The following is a 16395-nucleotide window of genomic DNA, read 5'->3' on the forward strand; positions in this document are numbered from 1 at the left end:
GAAGTATTGCAAGTAAATTTACTTAAGGAGAGGACTGTTTATGTTAACCATATATGCAGACCATTAAAATGATACTTTTCCATGTTTAAAAACAATGTTCTTGAAGTCCGTTGGCTCTCAAGTTCATATGCAGCATGTGTTTAAGGGATGCTCTGCTTATGGATAGCCTTAGGTGTATTCTCAAGTGTTCCGTGTAGCAGTATCATTGTAAGTATTTGTTGACACCAGAAGGTTTTCTTGGGAATTGATGGTGATTAGTAGTTACCATCCAAGATCAATTATTGTTCAAGGATATGCTTTGGATGTTCTATTTTGAGACTAATATTATTTAGAATGCCTTTTCTTCTAAATTTTTTATTTTTAACATTCATGAGAAGTTGTAACTTCTGATGATATGTTAATGAAAAAAGTAAAAGTGTATAACACCTTAGCAAAAAAATGGTAGCTTTTTACATCTGCCAAAAAAGGTCTTCTGGTTAAAGTATCTTTATTCCATTTAGTGAAATATCTTGACTGTGGTTTCAAAATCATTTTTACTGCTATGTCCTGTGTTTGTAGATGGCTAGGAAAGAAAGGGCATTGTTAGGGCAATCATGCCTCTACGTGCCACATTGTAACAAATCATTTTCATTCTAAACAGGCTCTGAATTGTCACCATTTCTGTGGTTACTGGTAGTTGTTCCATGAGCAATTTGCTAAAAGGTTGGGGATGGTTGTATTTTTTTAATACTTAAGTCTGTAATCAAAGGCATGCTGCTTTAGTTAAACATATGATGTTCTCCTGTGTTGTTTCCCAGCCCATACTGCTCTGGGGCTTTCCTGACTTTTTTTAATATGGGTAGTAACACATGTTTTTCCAACACGTTTTGCTGGACGTGTTCCAACATTTTTGCTTCTAGTCAGTGCAGCAGACTTACAAACTTCCAAGTCACTGAAATAAAGAATTTTATTGGATTTAGAGAGTGCAGTATGCATAGAAACTGTAAAATGAGGAATTATTATTGTAATGATGCAAGCAAAAAATGCAGTTATTGAAAAACTTGGAAACCCAGTAGAAATAAGATAAATTAGAAAAGTTTCTGTAGCTTCATTTGTAAATCAGTTTGCATGTCTCTATGGTGAAATAAGAGAAATCTCTTGGTAAATAATTTCAATTTCATTTCGTTTATAGGCTATTGCAAAATTGCAATGATGACAGTCTGAATGTTGCACTTCCTATGAGAATGCTTGAGGTATTTTCATCTGAGAATACGTATTTGCCTGCTTTACAAGATGTCAGCTATGTGACATCATTAATTGAACAAATTTTGCACTACATGATTCAAAAAGGTAAGTAACTAGGAACTAGAATTTCTCAGAAATAATCCAAAATTAAACAGGATATGTAATACCTGGAGACCATGTTGTGGTAAAGGCAAAATGTAATAAAACAATCAATTAAGTGCTGCATACATTAACTCATATGTTAAGTGGATATATTGCTTGTAATGAGATTGCTGCTTGAGAAATTACTGCTTGATTTCTTTGGACATTCTGTTTATAAATTCAAGATTCTATTGTTTGAATTTGGGGATGGATGTTACCTAACAAAAGTTTATTCTGGTAGCTGCTTGCACGCATGCATGTTTAGCATTCACACATGCAGATGCTTCCTAACAGCTCTGAGTTTTAGTTATGTAAACCTTGTGTATTCTTTTACAGTAGGGTTCTCTGTAACTGCTAATGATAATTATTATTGTACATTGGCATTGATTTTTCATCCTGCTAACACTAGATAGTGACACTTTAGCAAGGAGATATGACCCAGCTTTTATTTCCTTTGTGGCATCATCTGCAAAACTGTTTGCTGAGCGGCAATCAGTTACACCTGTGCAAACATACTGGAAGTTAATGAATTGTGTCGTTGTCACCTAAATTATTTTTTGTCTTGAAAAAACTTTATTACTCTGGGGATGTGTGAAAAAAGTTATTTGCTTTTCTGGTATTGTTTGCGTTTGCAAGACTGGTAGATGGGCAGAAGTGACAAAAGCAATATGAAATATCTTTGATCCATCTTTATTGGTATAAAATGTAAAAAGTGTACTTTCCAATTTATTAATTAATTTTTGGAATAATTCTGTATTTGTGGGTCTTAAAATATATTCAGAAGGACGAGGCTGTCTTTATTCTGTTACTAAGGATGTGTGCAACTACTACATATTGAAGTTACTATGCATAAAATGTGACTTTTACTGTAGCACTTTTATTTTACTTGTATAGGCATAATTAGTACTACAGAAGTATTTGTACTTATCTCATTGTTAGCTGTATAATATCTTCCCAAATAACTTTTATATTTGTTCTTTTAATATAATATTCCATTCTTACAACTGACACATGAGGGTTTACCAATATGTTAAATCATAAATTTTAGTCCAAAAAAATCATTTTTCTAATCGTTTACGACTAAAATAGAAAGAATCATTTGTGTGCAAATGCCAATGTACAGTCTTTTTATTATCATAAGTCATCATTTATGGTGGTTAAGTTGTAAAGAATCAGTAGTCAGCTCTTATTAATATATGGTTTTGCATACAATTTGTCTTCCATGTGCATCTTGACAGCATTGCCAAGTCATTCCTCACGGTGACTTCCATTTCTTGTATTATATGTCAAGGTAGACAGTCCCTGACAAAGGGACTCAGTTTCTCAAGGAGACAGATGAATGTTATTTATGCATTTACAGTGGTTCCTGTAGTAGTGGAACTTGTCTTAATTTAGGAGTTCATTGAACAAGAGGAAGTTGGATTAAGAAGAATGAAATCACGTGATTCCATTTGTACTGTAGTGAGACAAAAACAGATTTCTGACAGCGAGACAGATTACCCTCTGTATAAATCTTTATGGCTTGGGTGGTAATACATTTTATTACTGTCTGAGAGATTCCTGTTTTGGAACACTAATTGTTTCCTTCAGTCTCCTAAAGCAAGGTGTTTGTAGAATTGAGGTATTCTGGCAACAAGGCTCTTAGCAGTAAGATGCCATGGTTTGGCCATTGTTTTAAAATAAAAAATAAATTGCATTATTCACTTTATCAGCAGAATTGGTTAGTTTTTGGAAGTCAAACTGACTCTGAATGTGGTTATCTATGATTTTATTGAGATGTTTTCAAAGATATTGCTGATATCTCCTGTTAGTTATGTGAATGTGACTTGGACTGTTGAAAAATGTCTTCCTAAATAAAGCTTCATGGAATGAATAATACTTCTTTGAAGTTACAAATGCTAAGTATATGTTGTTTTATAAAGAAAAGAAGAAAAGTAATACGATATTTTAAAAATACTGCTTTTATTGTAGGCTACTACAGGTCGCTTTATTTGTTAATTAACAATAAGCTTCCATCGAGTATTGAGTATTCGGATGTTTCTCGAGTCCCTATTGCAAAAATACTTCTGGAGAATGTTCTGAAACCATTGCACTTTACATATAGCTCCTGTCCGGAAGGTGCAAGGTAAGTAAAAATAATACCAGCTATTTGTATACTTACTATTGTCAGAGGTTAACAGTTTATTGTTGGTAAGTGTCTAGCTTTTTTTTGCAATGCAATTTGATTTATTTGCACTAGTAATGATTTATATATGAAGGTACATGTGGAAAAACTTATTTGAGAATAAAGATACAGCCAAGGGCAAATGGAAAATAAAGTAAAAACAAAACCCTTTGGAATTAACAAGAATTTTGTGACAGAGGAACTAAGTGTTGTGAAGAGAAATAACTAAGTCATAGCTCACAAGGAGAAAGAATCAGGTATATTGAAAGACAGAACTAAAATGAAGCTCTGGCTGTATTGCATGTGATATTTTTTTGTTACAGTGTTTTTTATTTTTTTATTTTTGGGGTGGGAAAAAGACCAATCGGGATTATTTTAGTTATTTTTTTATTGCAAGGTTATAAGCAACAAATGTAACTTCAGAGTAGTTTTCCATGAGTTCATCAAAAGTTTAAAGGCTAAAATTACATCTAAGATCATCAGGAGAGGATGTAATAGGAAGTGCCTTTTTGAGAAATCTGAGAAATTCAGTTTATTGGCACAGAATTAGTGGAGTGTCTTTGCATTCATGATGAATGTGTTCAAACTTCCAAAATTGAACAGTCATTCCATGGACGTACTTGTAAGACATATTGCCTATGTTTTCTATAAAGACATGTTTTCTTCATTTTAGGCAACAGATTTTTGCAGCCTTCACAGAGGAGTTTGTGGCAGCACCTTTTACAGATCAGATATTCCACTTCATCATTCCAGCGCTTGCTGATGTGCAGACCGTTTTCCCTTATGAACTCTTTCTGAATGCACTATTATTAGCAGAAAACGGATGCTTGAGAAACAGTGATCGAGCCCCATGGCTTTTTTACTTTGTGTTAACTGTCGGAGAAACGTATTTGGGTGAGAAAGCTAAATGGCCTATTCATTGTTTTTTCATATTTGAGTTAGTGTGTTACGTATTTCTATAACATAGTTAGTTGCTTAGCAATAAAAAGACAGTGGATACAAGTGTTTGAGACATCTGTTTTATTTATTAGCCATTTGTACCATTTTCAGCAAAATACACCCTTAATTGGGAGGCTTCAGCATAGTGTGGTTTTGGTCAGGTATTCTAGTAAATTATAATATAGTATTGTCTGGCTAATGATCTTTCATTTCAATGTATTTGGTATATGTTTATATATAATATATTTATCATATATTATATATATATTTCAATGTATAGGATCCCTTTCAGAGGAAGGACTACTTGTATATTTGAGGGTACTCCAGACTTTTCTCTCTCAGCTGCCTGTGTCTAGTGCTGGTACAAATTGCCAGGACGCAACCAGTGATTCTGAAGATGAGGATGAAGAGATCAGTAAAATGACAACTACACCAGTAAGCAGTACCAAATTTCCTTGAATGAGATTGATTTATAGTAGCAGTAACTGCAAATCAAAAACATGATCACTCTAAGTCCAGTATTCTTCTAGTTACCTGTAGCAGGAAGCATATTTATTTCTTAAAAGTAGATGGTTGCTCACAGTAATGAAATAAAATTAATAAGGGTTTTGTTTGTGCATTTTTGTTCATCAAAACAAAACAAGGGAAAACAAACAGCTATGTGGATGACTTTGTTTCCCTACACTGAGCTGGGATTTCTGGATTTCTCTCTTAGGCATTCAAGCATTTTTGTCATTTTGTTAGTTAAGTGTTGAAATCAAAAGCAAAAAGCATACCAGCTCTTCTAAAGTATCTGGTTCTTACTGTTTACTTGCATTTCCTTCTCCCTCTGAAATATGCACTGTTTTTAAGACGGAGATTTGAGTGTGCCATACTCTTGGTAGATACATGCAGCCTTTTATTTCTGCATTTTTAGATGTAGCGTGTTATTGTTATCCAGAAATCTTTATCAGGATAAGGTGAATATAAACTGCTTTTTTTATTTTTTACTTCCAGTTAATACTGCATTGCCCAAAATATAAAGCATTCAATCTTTTCTATCCAAAATCTAGATGCCAGTATTCCAATATTTAATTCACTGGCCACATACACTGTATGTATTGTAAATGCTGCCAGACGCTGCTTGTGCCTTAAAGATACTGGTGACATTTAAGAGGTGATTAGGTTAAAATCAAAGCATAAATTGCTGTTTACTGTTAACTTTACAGTACTCTGTAAATTACAGAAGATCTGCTCTGAGGAGACTTCAATATGTAATACTAGTTGTTGTTGTGTATTTTTCTCTTTCCTGTGTTTTTTTTTGTTGGTCTTTAATTTTTTTGCCATATTTTCACACATGCCCATCTTACATGAAACAAACAAAGAACCAATCAAAAACCAGAAACAACAACAAAAGAACTTGGATAACTTTTATACTTCATTGAGCCAGAGTGTGGTTTGCTATGTTGGACTGGATAGAGAGAGGAAATGAAAAAACAAAACAAACACACAAACAAGAAAAAAAAGGGGAGAGGATTTCTCTTTGTATACACATGTTAAGCTAGTACAAGAAGTATTAGTCAGCCAGAAGTTTGTTTGTTAACCCATGGATTTTGTGAAAATACTGTTTGTAAAGGAACTTACTGTAGCCATCCTTTTCTGTATTTCATGTCCAATACTGACTGATGTCAGTGGAGTAGAGATAATTATTTGAATATTTTTTGCCAATAAAGGATCTTGCTTTATTGTATCTGAGTGTTGAAGAGCATGCTTACGTTAAAGGGAATCTTTTCCACTGGTTTAAGTGAAAAGATTAATACTCCAATCTAACACTTGCCTCCTAGGGGTTTAAATTGGCTCTTAAGTGTGATACTCTCAAGAAAACTGCTAGGATATACAGATATGCTTGTGATATATTATCATACAATAAATCTTAATGTTCTAGTAAAATTCTGAAATGTATATATATTTTAAAAGGGGATACTTTATCTTTAAAAATACTTGACATTTTTCTCTATGTTTGTAGGGTGATGGGAGAATATCAATTCAGTACATAACTGAGGAGTGTCTAAAGAAATTGGACACAAAGCAGCAGACAAACACCCTGTTGAATATGGTTTGGAGAGATTCAGCTAGTGAAGAGGTCTTTACCTTGATGGCATCAATCTGCCATACACTAATGGTACAACACCGAATGATGGTGCCAAAAGTCAGGCAAGTACAAGTAATAGTGATGTTGAACTGTAGTACAGATGTAAAATGGTTTTTACTGGATAAATTTGACTCATTTAAATACATTGTATTTTTTTTTCTGAGTTCTTTAATGATCAGCTGAAATAAAGAAGAATTTCAGAATTTAAATAAGAATTCTGGACAAACCAAAGAGTGAATTCATTCTTGGATTCATTCTCTGATTTATTTTTCTTCCTGTTCATTCTATTCCATATGGACTGATGACAGAATCCAGAAGTGTAAACCCTTGGTTTTCTTGGTGAATTGAAAACACGTTAGTCACCAACACGATGATAAAATACTACTGAATAGATAGTGTTTGTGATCAGAAAATCAAACGCAAATAGAATTGGAAAGATTCTTGAGCAGTTTTTCCATCTTCTTGCTCAGAGGCAGTGTTAAGTGTCATTCCAGCAGAAGTTTGTCTAGCTTGCTTTCAAAACTTTCAGTGATACGGATTACACAGTCCACTCTAGCTAGCTGAGCACGAAAACTGCTTTATTCTCTACCCTTCAATATATAACCAGCATGTCCCTTGCTACAAGTTAAAACAATTCCTACCTATTGAAAATCGTTGTTGGGAAGGGCTCTGGAACCTGAAGTGGAAGTAAACAGTTTGTTCTTTTACAAAGACTACAAAACACAGGTGTCACTAACAGTGGAAAATTTTTTACCCTTTTATCATCAAAGACCCATAAGTATTAAAACTATTGTGGTACAAGTAGTTCTGAGTAAGTATGTAGTTGCTGGTAGTAAACTAAGTATTTAGGGAATGTTGTAAACATAATCAATTCAAACTGCATTGTAAACAGTGATACAGAAAACTAATTTGGTGCTATCTTCACCCAGTGGTGTTTATAGCTGTTAGAGGAAGTAAGATGTCAGTGAAACTGTGATTGCTCGATTAGGGTAATTAGTTCTTTGTAGACTAATTGTGTTAGAGCAGGATGTGAGACCTGAAGATCATAGCAGCAGTTGAATTAGTATGGCTGCTTTATTGTTGCAAGTAGTACATTGCCTTGGATAGTAATTACTGTGTTTAAATGCATTGCTGCTTTGACTTGAGGTTTGCTGGTGAATAAAGAAGTCACCCAGAAATTTACGTGTATGAGCATGGCATCTTTTTTCCTCTGAAAAGCCGTATTAGGTCTTTGCAATTATTTGTGGTAACAAGCTAGTTACACGCTGGATAAACTGAGAAATGATGGAAACTCTAGTCAGCATCTTAAAATATGTAAACTGCCTTCCGTTTTAGCTTTTGAGTAGCTCCAAGATAAATGAATTTGCCAATTTTAAAAGTAACTAAGAAATACGGAAAATTTTATCAGTAATACCAATGGGATTATTTTCAGTCAAAATTAAATTAATTCATACAAATATTTGGTAAATTAAAGTAGACGTTTATTTAATAGTTCTCACTTGCAAGCCAATCATAAATGTTGGCTTCGTCAGGCATGACTATGTCAGTAGATGTCAATCTTTCAATCTCTTGTCCTGCTCAGTGCGTTTTTAGACCTGGCTGAATTTTCCAAATAGCTATTCTAAATGTTCTTTTTCAGTGCTTTTCAAAGGGTATTTGATGATGCTTCTTGTAAAGGTAATAAGCACTGCCATTTCAAAGACAATTAAAAGACTTTTCTTCATTAATTTCCACATACTTTTTTTTGCCTGATTTTGTTATTGCCCAAATAATTTTGTCTGATTTAATGATAATGTTTTGAAAGATCCTTCATCTTTTTTGAAGTGAACTTTTTAATGACAATATTCAGAATAAAGTATATCTAGCTAATAGAACCATGTAGAAATAGTTTAGTTAAGCAAAAATAATTTATTTAACGTTACTGTGTTCTAAGTATTCTAAGAGCTCAAAAATTCCAATTCTTATTTTCTGTTTTAAAACATACTGGGTCAAATGGTTTCAAAGATAGAAGAGGTTGTTCTTTAATAAAAAGCTGATAATTTATACCTGCTTGAGTATTTGTTATTTCTGTGGTACTGATAGTAAGTAAAATATTTATTTTAGACTGAAATTATTATTATTTTTTCCATAAGCTAGTGGTGCATTAAAATAGTGTTACTAAAAACTTTTAATTTAGCGTTCTTAAGTTGCTGTGTATCAACAAAGTTGGATTATGAAAAAGCAATGCTTTGAGTCCTCCTTAGGAGATTATCAGTAAATTCTGAATATGTTCTGGAAAGAAGCAAGCGAGCTGAATAAAAAAAAATAAGGCCAGAGAGCTAGAAAAACAGAGCAGTAGCTGCTGTTCAGGAAGCCAGATTAGAGGTATAGAATAAAATTGTGATTGTAATGCAGTCATTGGGAATTGTATTCCTCTTCAGAGGGGCAGAGCTTTCATCTCTGTAAAGCTTAAAGCTAATACATATTATTGAATAAAATATTTTCTTTAAAAAAAACACTTGAATTTTAGAGTATAGCTGTCACTACCATTGTGAAGAGATCTGCAAGGCTTTTATTCATCAAAGCTGTACTTCAAATAACTAGTAAATCCTGATTCTGCAAAATATTTAGGTAGGATAATTTAATCCCATAGACTTTAGGTCATCATTAGGGCTTAATATTAAACAGCAACGTGAACTGTGCTTGCATTGGCACTTGGTTATCGGCCATCTGCTTGGTGGCCTATGGTGATCGTTAATCTTAGTTTAGCTCTTTAATAGTCACTGTACATTAACACAGTTTAATTTACGTAACACTGCTAATCTTAACCTGTGGTTTAACCTGTGGTTGGGAATTATTTAGCAAACTGCTGTTCTAGCGTAACACGAGCAGCCTATCTTCATGTGAGTGCTGAAGATACTTGGGCTGTTTATAAGGCTATTGCAGTAATTCTTTGGGGAACTTTCTCATGCATGCATTTTACTTGAACTATCATAATTGCATATAAAGCTTTAACACTTTTTAAGCTTCATTCTGTGTTCTTGGTCCAACACGAAGAGAGGCAGAAGCATAAGGCAGCTTGCAGAGTAGTGTAGGTGCAGCTCACTGAAGGGTGGCTGTGCGTGCCATCCCTCACCTGCGACACCTTACAGCCCCGAAGTGTCAAAAGCTCTTGCCCCTGCAGCAGTGACCTTTATCGGCCCGCTGAGCTCCTCTCGATCTGTTGTATCCTCTTCATTAACTTAAATGGTCTCAGTGGGAAACTGGGCCCAATTTATGGCCTCCACTGAAAATCTTGCCTTTAACTAATTAACTTGTAGTGGTGCCTCAGCTAAATTAAGCTTAATGGGTCATTTAATCTGTCCCATTGCACAGGAGGAATTCAACACTTTTTTTTTTTTTAAAAAAAAAGAGGTGCCCAAAATACCTTTCTGGCAAGTACACATAAATCATGTGGCCTTTGTGAACAATTAGATACCTATGGAGAGAAGCAAGGTTCTAAGTAAATGATTGTTCATACTTTTGGGAGCACATAATTTAATTTAGTACGTTTAAAACAGATATTTAACAGAAATCTCTGCAGTGACTTTAACTGTCTCATGGCCTGAGCTGACCATGTTCATTTTTTCACTTTCATAAGAAGAACTTCTAATTTTTTTCAGTTGAAAAATTATTATTCTTCCAAACTACAGTGGTAAGTAAGATTTTTCAAGAAAATTCAGAACAAGAAGATGGGAGGAGTAAAAACTCAGGATTTAAACTTCAGCTGCTTGGTTTGTTTTTAGGATAGCACAAATTAGTGAAAATGAACCCCTGAGTTAAGACTATAAAAATGTAAATAAAAAGAGAAATAATTTATCTTTTTTTTTTTTTTTTCCTTTCTAGTGATAGTATTTTTTTGTTTCTTTAAAGAAAAAAGTGAGCAAGATTGCATGGACACTCAAGCTTTACATTAAGTTCAGTTGATGTCTAAAATGTGTGATTATTTTTTTTCACTTAAAGTCAAAACTATTGAAACGTTTTTTAGCACAGCTGCGATTTCTCCAACCATTGCAAAGATAATTCTTCTCACTGTTTGTTTATTTAGTTTCATACAGTTATCTTTGAAAGACAGTTTCTGTGCTTGGGGCTGGAAGGTAGGAGGTTGTTCCTGCTGTCACTCCTTTGACAATGGATAATATTTTAGGTGATTGTTATGATTTTTCTTTAAGGGTGAATTAGGTCTTGTATATTTAGTTTGCAGTTTCATGTTTATTTTCTCGTAACAGCATGGAAACTTTAGAATTGATGAATTCATCTACTTCATATTTCTTAGGTATTTTGTATTGACTAAATAGAAGATGTTATCATATAGCCTACCATCGTTACATGGTGTATTTAACCTGATGTTCAGGGAAGGGAAACATGAAAGTTGAATGCAGTCAGTATTTCTGGAATTGCGCCACGAAATGTAGCAGCTGCTACAGTTGGCTGCCTGAATCACCAGTATGGAATAAAAAGGGGTAAAACTTAGTCAGAGGTTATTATTATAAGCTCTTAAGGTTTGTCCTTTTTTCCCTTCATTATTGCTGAATATTGCTAGAATGAAAAAATGAATTACATTATTATAGGTTCAGTGTCCATAATGTTTGTTAATTTCTGCTGAAACTATTACATAATTTCCAGGGATGATTGTAAAATTAACAAGTTTTTACTTGGAAGTCCTCTGAGACTTAACGGCACTGTGCCAAATTACTTTTTATTTCACATATGAGGCTGAAAACTGAAGGTCAGTGAAGAAATTTTTCATCTCAGAAACCAAGATATCTAAGCTATTATTCAGATATTTAAGCATTAGGATATAAATCTGTTCTTTTGTAAATTATCTTGATATAACCAGCCCTTCCTTACTTGATAATGCACAATTTGTACCCAGATGTCAAAATAATGTGAATCTAGAAGGAAGTTAAATTCTCATTGGTCAAATTCAGTTGATTTTTTTCAAAAAAAATCTGCATACTTAGAGTAGGACTTAATTAAAGGTAAGGTTTTATTGTAAAAATAATGTTAGCTGCAGTTGTTTAAAGTTAGACTCAAGTTTAGTAATGTTCATTGGCGTGCAACTTCTGTAGCGTGTGAGGCTCCCAGTTCCTTTTAAAGGTACTGTTCTATATATTACATGCAAGGAATTAAAATCTGAACGTTTTGAAACAAGAGGAGTGATATTACAGCAAAAATGCACTACAAAGCTTGTTCCTTGTCTTCCATCTTTCCTTCTCCTGCATGCTCCCATTCTATGTCAGACTCCCTGTACCTCTCTGTTGGGTGTAGAATTCTGCCTTTTACAAGTGCTCCTTTATCCTAGCACAACTGGCTTGGTGGATGCATATGGAATGAAAGCCCGAAGAAGGGACTAGCTGTGTGGATGCATGAGAGGCTGTACTTTAGAGAAGGCAGCAAAGAGCCCACAGGGCTTAAATGGCCAGTGAGTGAGGGCCTAGAGGCATATGACACTATGCAGTGTTTGTGTGGGGGTGTGTAGGGTTTTTTGTTTTAATGTCTTTAAATGAATTGTTGCTTAAACTGTTTTCAAACGTTTAAGTGTTTGCTGAGTATTTTACTTTTTTCCATAATGAAATGTGAATTTTAATGAAAATTACTTCCCTTTTGCCATCTGGTGATAGTTAATTTATCCATGTGGTCTGTAATAAATCATGTTTTCTCAGACAACCCTTCTTGTCCATCCTCCCTGCTCCTGTTTCCCAGCCTCCTACCTCCTGTGTGCCTGGTCATGAGAAATGTTGATATTATGGAGCTATTGACCTCTGAGAGACAGCACAGACCTGAGTATCTATTTAGTCTAATAGTGATTAGGAGACCTTGGAAAGTAGCACTTAGGATAGGTAACTGAATATAGTTCTTCAGTGTCAGGGAAATGATAGCTTAATAGGACAAGTCCTGTTTGGTTTTCTAGAAGACAGTAAATGTTTCAACTGATATTTGTTATCAATCTTGCTTCCAACAGGGGATAAAACAGACATATTTTGATTCTAAGAAGATTCCATTTTAAGATTCTATTTCCCATTTCTATAAAAAGTTTATCATCCCAAATCACATCTGAAGTAGGATGGTTAAAGTCAGTCCTGTATGAACTTATTTGTGAACATGCACATTTATTTTTAAGTAGTTGCTTCTGTAGTTGCTTCTAGTATCAATTTTAAGTTGTTTTAATGTACTTCTAGCAATTTTTATATGTATATTAATGTCAGATGAACCACTGAATTGACCTCTTTATTAGTTAATGTAGTTCTCCACAGTAGAATTTCAAAAATTCCCAGAAAAATAACTGGTATGTTGTATTTATTTAATGCATGTTTAATTCTGTGGTACACTGCAAATTTGGGTCTGTATCATGTGGTTTGTTGCTGAGTTAATGGAAACTTTGTGTTAGGTACAAGAATTATGTGCTTGTTTTTCAGCTTTGGGGCTGTCATCAGATTTGATTAGAATTAAGAACCCCATCCTGAAAAAAAAAAGATTGAATTGTTAATGTTTGATAAATGCTTGACAGAGAAGTTCGTATAGAAGCGTTGTGTCTTGTGATCACGCTATTTTGCAGACACGATTTATTTGAACTTTCTCTTTCAGGCTTCTTTATAGTTTAGCCTTTAATGCCAGATTCCTGAGGCATCTTTGGTATTTGATATCTTCAATGACTACGCGAATGATTACAGGGTATGTATTATACCATTTCTGAAACTGTTTGTTAAAAGAGTATCTAATAGAAAGAAAATGAAATGATTTATGGTGTGATGGCACTCTGCAAAGTGATTGAAAACAAAGCTGTAATGTTTACTTAGCTCCTCCTTTACTGACCTCAGAGTTTCTATGATTTTATAAAACTAAGCAAAATCTTAGAAATTGGACAGTTTTAAAAAAAATATAGGTAAATAAATTTTGATTTAAAATAAGATGGATGCTTTGTAGATTTTGGAGTGCTTACTAGCATCAATATAATAAATGCTTAACTCCCAAGTACTTCCTCCCAAATATGTCAGTTTTATCACATATACTTAACTAGTCCAGAAAGTGATGGTGGCAGAAGCATGTTCCCATGAACTGTGGCATTGAACCTACAAGTTTGTGTGAAGATGCAGGTTACTTAACATGTTTTTGCTTTGTTTCTGTTCTAAACCAGAAAGTACCTGCAGTCTATGTTAACACTAAACTTGATGTATTTCAAGACACTGAAATACTACAAGTTACAAGAATAGTGACAAGAACTTAAAGAGAGTAATCTTATTTTGTAGGAATGTTCCACAGTAATTATTAAACTGAGACAGCAGCCCTTACTTTGTTTTAGGAACTGCTACTGAGTATTTTTACTAGAATGCTGAAGCTAATATAAATATGTATTTATAAGTATTTAATTAAGTCTCTTAATTATGCCTTTTATATTTTAAGGTCTATGGTGCCACTCCTTCAAGTGATTTCAAGAGGCTCTCCAATGTCTTTAGAAGACTCTAGTCGAATTATCCCTCTCTTCTACCTTTTTAGTTCTTTATTTAGTCATTCACTTATTTCTATTCACGATAACGAATTCTTTGGTGATCCTATAGAAGGTGAGATTTTCAAGCATACTATATAACAATGATTTGTGAAACGTTGTTTTTTGTGTAAAGCTACTTAAAATGAGGAACTATCAGACTTTGAGAACTAAATCCATGCAATCCAGTTTGTTCTGGGTGACCCTCTGCTAAGAAGCGAGGCTGTTACTCCCCTTCTGCTTCTCATACAAGATGGAGATTCACCATGTGCCGGTAACATGGCAATTCTAGAAAAAATGTGCTGCTGCCATATCAATTTGCTGGGAATTGCTTAGCATCTGGAATTTACAGCTTTAGGGTTCCCTGGGCAATGATTTGCTGACATTTGTGGGGAAGGCTTTTCTGGGCTGAGTTGCAGATAGTCCCCCGAGCACTCAGCTGTCATCTGGTTCTTTCATGATGATTGCATTTAGGAAAAAAAAGTGAAAAAATGGTCTGTACCATGGGAACCATAGCTTTGCACGGTCTGATATGGAAGTTCTTAATCATGATAATTTTTAATGAGGTAGTGAAGAATGAAGGTCTTGTGGACTGAATATGTAGACTAATTCAAACATTTAACATAGCAGGAGTCACAAAAGAGAAGAAAATATTGTAAATAAAATAGTTGTCTGTAAACAATTACAGGGCTTGATTGCCTTAATAAATGTGTACTCGTTCTCTGTGTGATGTTTTTTTCTGTGCTTTAGATTTTGTATGAATATCAGAGTTCCAATGAAATCAGTGTTTTTTAATAATGAAATTAAGAAATGGTTATTGAAAGTAAGTTCAGCTTGTGCTTTATGTAGTTGTAGGTCAAAGACAATCATCAATGATGCCTTTTACACTAGAAGAGCTTGTAATACTGTCACGCTGCCTTCGAGATGCGTGCTTAGGAATCATAAAGTTGGCTTATCCAGAAACAAAACCAGAAGTTCGTGAGGAATATATTGCAGCATTTAGAAGTGTTGGAGTAACAAAAAATACAGAAATGCAGCAATGTATACAGACAGAACAAAAAAGGTGGATTCAGTTATTCAAGGTAAGCTGTGTCAATTTTCAAAAGATTAAAATTTTCAGACTTAGGCTGAATATATGAGACTGGGTACAGTTTAGTTTTCCTGATTATACTATTATTACAGTTCTTAGCAGGAGTGTGGATTTGGGAAGGTTGATTTTTACTGTATAGGCTAAACTTTGAGTAATTCTGGTAACTATAACAAATTATTTAACTTAATTATTATGTCTTAATTTAATTTTCCTGTTCACTGTGTTTATTAAAAAAAAAAGTTATCATACAGAATATATTTAAAATTCAAATCCTGTTCAGCAAGATAATTAAATATGTGCTTATAAAACACTACATAAGTGTGAATCATATGGTGATTCTGGTACTTCAGTATTAGGGGCTTCACGAAATCGTTACTAGTCTGCACTGTTTTTTTGGTGTTTTAGTACAGTATGATGGTGGTACTCCTTTTGGGCTTGCTGGAATACTAAGGAGACAGCAAATTTGGCTTAGCAAATTGAAACTTAATGTTCATCATTTCTGGATATCTACCAATGTATTTCTGCTAGTTTGTCCGTGGCATCCTAAGACATGAGTTAAGAGAAGCTGAAAATGTTGGCAGGAAAAAGACCTAATATAACTGTTGCCGAAAAAAAGGAGTGCTTGACTTGTCATGAAAATTCTGCAGCAAACATATCTAGTCAGCTAAAATTGCTCATTAAAGAAGTGGGAGCAGAAGAAATGCATTTTCCAAATTGAATGGTAGATTTACAGTCCGTTTAATACTGGCGACCTCTCGCACACTAATGTTCAGTTCGAGTCATCAGCTGTCCCTTCAGGTCTTTTATCACTGCTTTTGTCAAGCTATCTATTTAATTGAAAGAAGTTAATTGAATGAAAATGATCAACTAAGCTTGTATTAATATTGCTAATGGAACTTTCTTCTTGGCCATGTTTGGAGAAAGATGTCATGCTAGACTTTAGGAAAGGCCCATTAAGGCTTGCACTTAACCTGATGGGCTAATTAAGGAATGCTTATTCATTCTACAAGTCTAAGATAGCCTCTATCCAGCCTATTCTGTCTGATTTTACAACACATTTCACTTATGAGCATAAGCATTAATAGCAGTGAGAGTAACTGATAATGTTTTGATTGCATTGAATACAGTCCTAATGCACCACTGAATCTGTAATTTGCACAGATTGATCTAATATATGTTTGCACGATTTAATTTAATTACTT

General features: G+C 34.0%; 1 protein-coding gene across 1 annotated transcript in view; it reads left to right on the forward strand.

The window, feature by feature from the left end:
* Positions 1–16395, forward strand: part of UBE3C (ubiquitin protein ligase E3C) — a 79303-nt gene that overhangs the window by 14650 nt on the left and 48258 nt on the right. The window contains exons 6-13 of the mRNA XM_035316682.1: positions 1172–1329; positions 3337–3490; positions 4203–4423; positions 4749–4903; positions 6474–6661; positions 13206–13292; positions 14022–14179; positions 14953–15185. Of these exons, the coding sequence (XP_035172573.1) occupies positions 1172–1329; positions 3337–3490; positions 4203–4423; positions 4749–4903; positions 6474–6661; positions 13206–13292; positions 14022–14179; positions 14953–15185 (1354 nt within the window). The remainder of the gene's footprint in view (positions 1–1171; positions 1330–3336; positions 3491–4202; positions 4424–4748; positions 4904–6473; positions 6662–13205; positions 13293–14021; positions 14180–14952; positions 15186–16395) is intronic.

Source organism: Oxyura jamaicensis, chromosome 2 (assembly GCF_011077185.1).
Source record: "Oxyura jamaicensis isolate SHBP4307 breed ruddy duck chromosome 2, BPBGC_Ojam_1.0, whole genome shotgun sequence".
NCBI classification, from domain to species: domain Eukaryota; kingdom Metazoa; phylum Chordata; class Aves; order Anseriformes; family Anatidae; genus Oxyura; species Oxyura jamaicensis.